General features: G+C 36.4%; 1 protein-coding gene and 1 long non-coding RNA gene across 5 annotated transcripts in view; one reads left to right on the top strand and one right to left on the bottom strand.

Moving 5' to 3' along the window:
• The window catches only part of LOC112100307, a 6,857-nt gene extending 4,847 nt beyond the window's left edge, over positions 1–2,010 (bottom strand). For 2 of the 4 annotated variants that reach the window (XR_002906637.1, XR_002906638.1), the window contains exons 1-2: positions 1,505–2,010; positions 1,213–1,349 (exon numbers count right to left, since the gene is read on the bottom strand). This is a non-coding gene — a long non-coding RNA (uncharacterized LOC112100307). Of the gene's footprint in view, positions 1–5; positions 38–1,089; positions 1,350–1,504 lie in introns of those variants that run through there. The other 2 variants (XR_002906639.1, XR_002906636.1) reach the window with 2 other exon arrangements.
• A 1,461-nt stretch (positions 2,011–3,471) lies between these two features.
• On the top strand, positions 3,472–9,776 carry LOC18049818. Its single transcript, XM_006444806.2, has 7 exons — positions 3,472–4,506; positions 4,769–4,957; positions 5,344–5,436; positions 5,539–5,721; positions 5,803–5,905; positions 5,993–6,178; positions 7,443–9,776. The coding sequence occupies exons 1-7, from the start codon at positions 4,273–4,275 to the stop codon at positions 9,680–9,682; spliced, it is 3,228 nt and encodes a 1,075-aa protein (XP_006444869.1). The 5' UTR covers positions 3,472–4,272; the 3' UTR covers positions 9,683–9,776.
• Positions 9,777–9,905: the final 129 nt, after the last annotated feature.

Genomic DNA, 9,905 nt, shown 5'->3' with positions numbered 1-9,905 from the left:
CTCCATTCAAAATGCATCATGACCATTTTCCGGCCAGCTCCATACACAAAAACAACAGCAAATATATCCGGAAACAGCAAAAAAATTAACCCAAAAGTAGTAGTAAATTTATCCAAAAACAGAAAAAAAATTTAACTGAAATACGGCAGCAAATTAACCCAAAACCAGCAGAATTTTAACACAGAAATAGCAGCAACTGAAGCCCAAAACACTCGAAAATTTTACCCAAAAACAGCAGTAAATTTATCCAGAAACAGCAGAAAAATTAATTGAAAAACAGCAGCAAATTTACCCAGAAGCAGCAGAAAATTTAACCCAAAAATAGCAGTAAATTTATCTAGAAACAGCAGAAAATTTAATTGAAAAAAAGCAGCAAATTTACCCAGAAGTAGCAGAAAATTTAACACAAAAACAGCAGCAAATGAGGCCCAAAACAGCAGAAAATTTAACCACAAAACAGCAGAAAATTTAACCCAAAAACAGCAGTAAATTTATCCAGAAACAGCAAAAAATTTAACTGAAAAACAGCAGCAAATTTACCGAGAAACAGCGGAAAATTTAACACAAAAACAGTAGCAAATGAAGCCCAAAACACCAGAAAAATTTACCTCCAAACAGCAGAAAATATAACCCAAAAATAGCAGTAAATTGATCCAAAAACAGCAAAAAATTAGACTAAAAACAGCAGCTAATTTACCCAGAAACAGCAAAAAATTTAACCCAAAATCAGCAGCAAATGAAGCCCAAAACACCAGAAAAATTTAACCCAAGAACAACAGCAAATCATCCCAAATACAGCAGCAAATCATCCCTACGTTTCAAACATGCTTCTCTAGGCTAACTCTAGACTTAATTTTCCCTTCATTACCACAGTGGAACTCATTCTAACTGGTAAATTTATTTGTATAAACAATAATTCACTTTCTATTGAACTAAGAGTTGATGAAATTCATTGATATTGAAATTATTTGCAGTTGATGAACCTCGTATTCTATTAAACTTCCAACCAAAATCAATGCACATGAGAATACAAAATCAAGGGCACAACAATTAACGAAATTTACTTTTAATTTCGTCCAAACCTATACATCGCACCAAATTAAGGTTCAGTTTCTATTTCTTCATTAACCCAAGTGACACAAAACAATTCTATTAAATTTTATGTTGAAATTATTTGTAGCAAACAAACAAATATACCAAAAATAGGCTTACTTGGTGGAATTAACAACAATGCAAACGCGGTGGAGGGGAATCAGTGGCTGGAACTTGCCTTGCCTTCTCTTCCAATCAATAAGATTGAGGGCAGCAGCAACAACTTATGATCAACACCTGGTACTCCGCTTCAGGCACTGTCAAATCTCATCAAAATTTCTTTATCCCTTAATTCTCTTGGAAACCAAACAAAATACCACAACCAATCCAGATGCCCAGTATCCAAAAATTATAAAAAAATCCACTTAAAAAACTTTAAAAAGGGTTAAAAAAAGTCTTAAGAAGAGTTTACCTCCTGAATCACTGATGCCCAGCCGGTATCGTTGTTCCGAAACCCCTTCACGAATACGAACACAGCCTGGTTCTCCTCAACCAAGTTGTTGTAGAGCTTCTTCTTGTCCGATTAAATAATCTATTGGTATTTAGTGATGGATTTAAAGAGGAACGCCTTGGCGATGGGCAAATTTCAAATCCGCTTCTGTTTTGCTGCAAGCAGATTTCAAATCGGTGATGGGCAGGAACACAAACTCAGCCCCTTCACCAACATGAACCGTTGTAGAGCTTCTTATTTCTCGCTTCTTTTTGGCTTCAGGCAGTTTTCAAAGCGATGATTGGCAGGAAAAGAGGAACGATTGAGGAAAACAAAATTTGGGTTAGCCAGCAAGCCCAATCGCTTCGAAAATACAAGATCCGGCGTGCTGCAATTTCTTAGACTCGATGTTGTGCCCTTCGAATTATGAGATTCTATTTGGATTTTTGTAGATTCGAATTATGAGATTCTATTTGGATTTTTGTAGATTCGGTTTTAAAATATATATATATATGTATATAATTTTGAAAATTTTAACCAGTTAATTTTTTTAAATAAATGTTTAGCCGGTTAACAACCGGTTAATGAAAAAAATTTACAAATTTTTTTATTATGTTATAGTTATTGCATACTGTTGATTTAATCCAACGGTGTACAGTAATTACGGCATTAATACCGTAATTTTTATTACGGTACTATAGAATTTTTCTTAAAAATAATTATTTGATTTAAATTCCTATTAAATACAATCTAATTTTATTTAAATTAATTGATCCAGTTCGAAGTTTTAAATGAACTTATGTTATTCCGATGATATGATTCCCTTGAGAGAATATAAACAAAATCTAAATTTTTAAAATTTCCCATCATTGTTGCTTTTTGGAGGTTGCTTTTTGGCAGCTCAGGGGTGCTGGGATGACAGGAAGTTTTGGAGCACGGGAGGCAGAAGCACTTGGCGTTCGAGAAGCTCTCAGCTGGATTAAAGGGATGCAGTTTCCTTGTGTTATTATAGAAATGGACTGTTTACAAGTATTTCGAGCTTTGGCTGAGGAGTTTGCAGGTCCAAATGGGTTTGGGCTAATTATCGAAGATTGTCGGGCTCTTGTTGACTCTATAGGAGAAGTACAATTCTCGTTTGTGCGTAGGTCTGCGAACTTTGCTGCTCACTCTATGGCACGAGCAGTAAGTTCTTTGTCAGGTCCCCAGGAGTGGAACATCATTCCACCTCTGTGGTTATTGAATCATCTGTAATTCTTTTGGTTAATGAAAATTCTTCCATTTCAAAAAAAAAAAAAAATTTCCCATCATATGATTTATTATGGATTTTTATAAATGCAGACAGCTGAAATAAATTTATTGCTCTAAAATGACAAAAAAAGTACATAAAGACAATGAGGCTGCGACCTAGGGACGACAAAAAAATTGGGGTACAACCTAAATCTGTAAAGATCTGGAACATTTAGATACGGAAAAGTTCGAATCCGCACATTAAAAAATGTGAATCTAGATGCTAAATTGTAGAATCCGTACGAATCTCGATTCGATTTCAGATCCAACCGAAAAAAGGATATTGCATTATTTTTTAATTAAATTATTTACAAAATTAAATTTAAATGAAAAATGTATAAGTTAAATGAAAAACATAATAGAATTAATTAAAAAACATAAGTGAAACTAAAGTAAAAAAAAAATTATATATATATATATATATATATATTGGATCCATATTATTTTATGTGGATTTGTAGTGTTTTTATAATTTTATTTATGTATTTTGCCATCACTACTGCGCCCTGCTTCAATTGCCTGCAACAGAAATTGGGCCCAACACTTATATGGGCCTGCATAATTTCAATTGGCTAGCCGAACTCGTTAAAGAAAAGTACAAAACGGCAGCGGCAAATAATAAAAATAAAAACGAAAATCTTCTTAAAGAAAAAACGGAAATTGGAAAGAACGGTGAGAGAAAAAAAATTCAAATTTTTTTTTAATTTAATTTATTTTTTTATTACGTCTGCCCTGTCTCCTCCTCGCTCTCTCTCCGTGTTCCTTCCCCAGATTCTATCATCCTCCCTCTTTCTTTCTCTCTCTGTTTCTATTTCTCAAATATATTTTTTCATTATTTAAAAATAAAAAAATAAATTAGAAACCCTCGAATGCACAAACTTCCTCATCGTCAAAACCTCGCCTCCACAAAGCAATTCCAAATTCCTGTGACCAAACACGCCCTCTTTCTGTCTTTCTTCCCGAAACCTAATTTTGATCCGCCCCTCAATCTATCCACCATTTAATTTAATGCCCCAATCCCCTCTCTTACATTTGCTATTTGGTCCCTCTTCCTCCTCACAACTATCTTTATACTTTCCATCGTTGATTCGCCGACGCTTCCAACTTCCAAAACATTCTCCTTAGGTTTTGATAAATCTCAACCAATCTGTATCACTAATCTGCTTCTTATTTTTATCTTCAGGGTTTCAGCATATCCTTTTTCTTTACTAATATATTCAGTTTGTTATAAATTTACAATTTTGTATTCTTCTTTAGGTTATATAAATGTCAAAACCTAAAATTCTTCTTACTATTACTTAAGAAAAAGGTTAATAATAATTGAAACTCAAGCATAAAAACAAAACTGATAGACTTTGAATTCGAGAAACTTAGTTTGATCGGCAAGTTGTTTTAGTAGTTGTGGTGGCGGTGGCGGTGACATTTTGGGTAAAGATTAGCAAAGCGAAAATTAAAGGGATTGCATGGGAGAGCATGAAGGGCGGAGAGAGCCACCAAGTGGGCTATTATTAAACGGGTTATTGCCCAATGAAGCAGGTTCAGTGATCCGACCACTTGACCCGGGACGATGGTTGAAGGCAGAGGAGATAACTGCAGAGCTTATTGCCCGCATTCAGCCCGACCCCTTTTCCGAAGAACGCCGCAATGCTGTTGCAGCTTATGTTCGGCGCCTCATTATCCAATGCTTTCCTTGTCAGGTTGCCAACTTTTACATATGTGTGAGAATTTGTTTATGCTGCGTTGCTTTATTGATTCGACCCAATGAACATGTATTATGTTGAGTTTTGTTAATGTTGTATATCCCGGTTTAACTTATTAGTCAAAACACAGGCATAAATAGTTGCAATCATCCTATATTTAGTGAATGTGATGGGGTGTTGAACAAATTGGCATCATTTAAGCTTTTGCATTTTCATTTATTTTATGTTATTATTCACTAGTGATTATTTTTGTGTACAGGTTTTTACTTTTGGGTCTGTACCCCTTAAGACCTATTTACCAGATAGGGACATTGACTTAGGAGCTTTTAGTGATGATCAAACTTTGAAGGACACATGGGCTCATCTGGTGCATGATATGTTGGAAAATGAAGAGAAGAATGAGCATGCTGAATTCCGTGTCAAGGAGGTTCAGTACATTCAGGCAGAAGTGAGTTTCATCGTACCCTGGTTTTCTAAAGATTGTGGCTCATAGTCTTCCATTCATGCCCTGTATTATTTGATGGAAAATTTCCGTCTGATGTAGTTTTACAAATTTCAAACTTGTGATTTATTTTAACTGGAGATAAGTTTGGATTTATCCCCTGAAATTTTAGTTTCAGAGTTGCAATGCTATTCGTTGTGACTGATTGTGGTGATTTATTTATCTGAGAAGATGCTTGATTGTCCACTAAACCGTTACTGTTATTATGGTTATCTAAATTCTTATTTGTGGATTTTCTGCATAAATTCTAATGTAACCTATATAAGCCCATTTTGCCTCAAGTTTTTTGTTTTGTACTGAATTTAACATTCTTTTTCTGTTATTATTTGTAGGTAAAGATAATAAAGTGCCTTGTCGATAATTTTGTTGTAGACATAGCATTTAACCAGCTTGGTGGGTTATGCACTCTTTGTTTCCTTGATGAGGTCCGTGGTGCATCAACTTTGCCATTGAACGTTTCCTTTTCAAATTGTAATCCATTATGATGATTATGTTTATTTGCTAATTGTTTTTCTCTGCTTAAATAGGTTGATCATTTGATAAATGAGAATCATCTTTTCAAGCGCAGCATTATACTGATAAAGGCTTGGTGTTATTATGAAAGCCGAATATTGGGTGGTCACCATGGACTAATATCATCTTATGCCTTGGTCACATTGGTTCTTTACATATTTCATGTTTTCAATGGTTCTTTTGCTGGTCCGCTTGAGGTGGCTATGTGAACATTTTCTCACTATTTTCATACATTTGTACTTTTAGTAGTCTGATAGTTTTTATCTTTCCACTCGTAGGTCCTTTATCGTTTTCTAGAGTTTTTTAGCAAGTTTGACTGGGACAACTTCTGTCTAAGCCTTTGGGGTCCTGTACCCATCAGTTTGCTTCCAGATGTAACGGGTATAGATATTTTGCTTGAAAATTCTAATTTTGATCCTCGCATAAGTGATCATCAAGCTTGATGTTTCCCCTTGGTCTGTTTTACAGCGGAACCTCCTCGAAAAGATGGTGGAGTGTTACTTCTTAGCAAATTGTTTCTTGATGCTTGTAGTTCTACATATGCTGTTTTTCCTGGTGGCCAAGAAAATCAGGGCCAACCCTTTGTTTCAAAACATTTTAATGTCATCGATCCTTTGCGTGTAAACAACAACCTTGGGCGCAGTGTTAGTAAAGGTGCATTGACAAACTATATACTACAGTTCTATTTCTTTTGTGGGCTTATTATTTGTTGCGATACTGTGATATCATCTGTTCATTCCTCTGGCATGGTGAATGTGATACTATTAATTTTATTTTGAATTAATGTCTTTCTTTTTTTTTTTGAATGGTCTTTGTAATTCTATGAAACATTGCCTGTTCCTATTTTTTAATGTTTTGCTTATTTTTATTTCTTACCTACCATTTTCCAGTGGCAATTTGAACTGTCTTCATGTGGTTCTTTTTTGTAGCCTGCTTGGGCTCCAATGTCGGTTAGCATAAGCAGGTTATATTTTAGTTTAGTTGTGGCTTCATATATGCCTAACCTTTTTATGATTGTATGCTATGAATGGCATCTTAATCTGTTTTTGCTTGGTTACTTTCTTAATTTTTCTTCACAATAGAAAATTTCACTTCTTTACTAGGTGAACTCCTGTGTTGGTCTCCATTGATTCACTTTATGCATCTGGTATCTTGTAGTTGATTTATTCTCGAGAAGGGCATTGTCTAAGAAGTTACCTGTGACTTTTTCTAACCCTCCCACACTTATTGTGGTGGTGCTTACTTTTAACAAATGAAATAAAACCAAGAGCAGAATAAATACATGGGGATGAGAACCTTACCCGCATCAACCCTTTCCATATTATCATTCAAAGTTGGGTGACCGTGGGTGCAAAGTGCATACGCGGCCAGCAGAGCTACGCCCAAGGTGTCACGCTCAGATGATCCTAGATATGTTTATATTAACTATGGGGTTTCTATATTTAAATATTTTTAATAAATGTAAAGGGCTTAATAGGCATTATGATGAAGATAACCTTTTATAATATAATTTATTTGTTTACAAGTGTTTTGTGTTTGTGACTTCATTGGCTTCACTTTTTCTTTGGGATGGAATTCTAAATGAGTCCACTGTAGTTGTTAATAACCTTCAAATAATCTATTTTTACCTCAAAACATCTTTTATATTCTTTGTATGATCCTATTTTTAGTGTAGCCGTCGATAACCTTCACACATTTTGGCAAAATTCACTGCATCTGTGAAGCAAATGGTATGGAACATATACTTATAAGCTTGCACAAATACATTTATATGGTCTGAGTTCAATATATTGGTGCACAAATATGGAGTATCGGCTATGAGATTGTAGTGCTTTTCATGTGCTTGTAATTCTTGGTCTGATTTTCTACTATCTGAAATTTTGTAATTTGTTTCCTTCTGTCTATATAAATTGGCCAGGTAACTTCTTTAGGATACGCACGGCATTTACATTTAGGGCTAAAGGGCTGGCAAGGTTACTTGATTGTCCCAATGAGGACTTATATAATGAAGTAAATCAGTTTTTTATGAATACCCGGGATAGACATGGTAGCGGCATTCGTCCGGATGCACCAAGGAATGACTTGTGGCGCTTGCGATTGTCAAATCGAGACCATCAACATGAGCCTGAGAATCTCCACAACAATTCAGGTTTAGGTGGCAAAAGAAATGAGATTTCCATTGGTTGTGAATCTCAAGTTGACAGATCGCATGGTAGTGCTTCATCTCAGCATATTAATAGTCCTGTTGAAAGTACTTTTAGGGTCAGTTCTGTTTCCACAGTTTCTCGTACACAAACCCAAAAGAACTATGGTAACTTGAATAGCACCAGGGCTTTTGATCAGGGTAGAAGGGATGCTAGTATTAATCAGAATGCAAATAATGATAAAGGTAACAGAAGTTTTAAACCTGATACAATGATTGGTGACATTAAGGGTAGATATCTGTTTGCACGGACACGCTCTAGCCCCGAGCTTACAGACACGTATGGTGAAGTTACCTCCCAAGGGCGGCCTAAGAAACCCCCAGAAAGTGTAAAATGCCAGATGTCTTCTTCAAAGTTGGAGAATAGTAGAAGGAAGAACTTGGAATCTGATATTTTGGCAAGCCATGACATTAGATCTTCAACTGACAATCCTTCATCTGTTAGTCACACTGCATCCTGTCAGAGCTTTGATGCTACTGCTGATTCAAACAGTGTGTTTAATAGTTACGGTGATGATCTGGTCTTGGGTGCTATGAGTGAAGAATTTTCTTCTGTTGCAGGGACACAAGGGATGCAACAGGAAGAGCAAGATCTTGTGAACTTGATGGCATCTTCCATGGCTCATGGTTTTAATGGACAGGTCCACATTCCACTGAATTTAGCTTCTGGTCACTTACCTCTTCCTCTACCACATTCAATTCTAACTTCAATGGGATATTCTCAGAGAAATTTGGGTGGAATGGTTCCCACCAATCTTCCCTTCATTGAGACTGCATCGGGTGCCAACATGCAGTTTCCCCAAAGTTTGGTTTCCTCACCATTAACCCATTTTTTTCCTGGTGTTGGATTGACCTCAAGCTCGGAAGATTCACTTGAACGCGGTAATGAAAATTTTGGTCCTGTGGAAACGAACCCTATGGAGGGTGATAATGATTACTGGCATCAGCAGGACCGGGGTTCTGGTGGCGGATTTGATCTTGAGAATGGAAATTTTGAGATGCTTCAGTCTGACGATAAGCAGCAATCAACTTCAGCTGGTTATAACCTTCTTCCTTCATCTCAGATAGGTGCCTCTGGCAGTGCTAGAAGAGCTCCACATAAATTCAACAAAGATGCCAGGGAGTCAATGAGGGAAGATCATGAAGATTCTTTCCATTATCTAGATAGTAGAGGTAACGAGGTTTACTTTGATGACAGATCTGCCAGTTCAAGATCTATGCCTGCTTCACATACAAGTTCTGTGAAAAGTAAAACCAATTCTGAGAGTTCTTGGGAAGGATCATCGGCAAAGGTCTCAAAACCAGCTAAAGAAGAAAGGGGTAGAAAAATGGCTTCTACTGCTTCTCCAGTGTATGGAAAAGGTAGTAGTGTGTCAGAAAATTCTTCTGTTCAGGCTGATGAAGACAACAAAGAATGGAATCTGCTTCCAACCATGGGGTCTGAAATACCAGACAGGAGTGTAGGACTTCAATCCCTTGCTCCTTTACATATTCCAAGGCATCAAATGCCCGGATCTGAAGAAGCTCAGACAAGTGGGTCAGAATCAGTGATTCCGATTGCTCCTGTCCTCTTAGGTCATGGTGCTCGACAAAGGTCCCCGGACAATTCAGAGGTTGTTCCCTGGACCTTTTATCCCACAGGTCCACCTGTTAGCTTTTTTACGATGCTTCCAATGTACAACTTCCCAACTGAGTCAGGAACCTCTGATGCATCAACAAGCCATTTTAGTGGGGAAGAGGGCCTGGGAAGCAGTGATTCAGGTCAAAAGTTTGATATGTCTGAGGGACTTGATCAGTCAGAGGCGTCAAGTACTTCAATTTCTATGAGAAGGTCTGCTCATGTCGAACCATTGGAGCACAAGTTTGACATTCTCAACAGTGACTTTCCTAGCCATTGGCAAAATTTACAATATGGCCGGTTTCACAATCTTCTTGTAATTAGCAATTTAGAGTGAGAAAAACAAAAGTGCTATTTCCAGAAAAAGGAGAACAAGAAACCTTCAAGGCATTTCAATCAAGATACTGCACCATCCATTAATTGTTTGTTTATTTTCATAATCGAAATGGTAATTAAAAATAATTATTTGATTTAAAATCCTATTAAATACAATCCAATTTATTTAAATTAATTGATCCAGTTCGAAGTTTTAAATGAACTTATGTTATTCAGATGATATG

Source organism: Citrus clementina, unplaced genomic scaffold, assembly GCF_000493195.1.
Source record: "Citrus clementina cultivar Clemenules unplaced genomic scaffold, Citrus_clementina_v1.0 scaffold_3, whole genome shotgun sequence".
In the NCBI taxonomy this organism is placed as follows: Eukaryota; Viridiplantae; Streptophyta; class Magnoliopsida; order Sapindales; family Rutaceae; genus Citrus; species Citrus x clementina.
This window is presented reverse-complemented; position numbering and strand designations above follow the sequence as displayed.

What these genes read in the sequence shown, in the direction of transcription:
- LOC18049818 (XM_006444806.2), top strand. Translation starts at nt 4,273, where the DNA reads ATGGGAGAGCATGAAGGGCGGAGAGAGCCACCAAGTGGGCTATTATTA. An exon ending in TTCAGTACATTCAGGCAGAA is followed by an intron (nt 4,958 to 5,343) that starts GTGAGTTTCATC and finishes TATTATTTGTAG; the next exon opens with GTAAAGATAATAAAGTGCCT. An exon ending in CTTTTGCTGGTCCGCTTGAG is followed by an intron (nt 5,722 to 5,802) that starts GTGGCTATGTGA and finishes TTCCACTCGTAG; the next exon opens with GTCCTTTATCGTTTTCTAGA.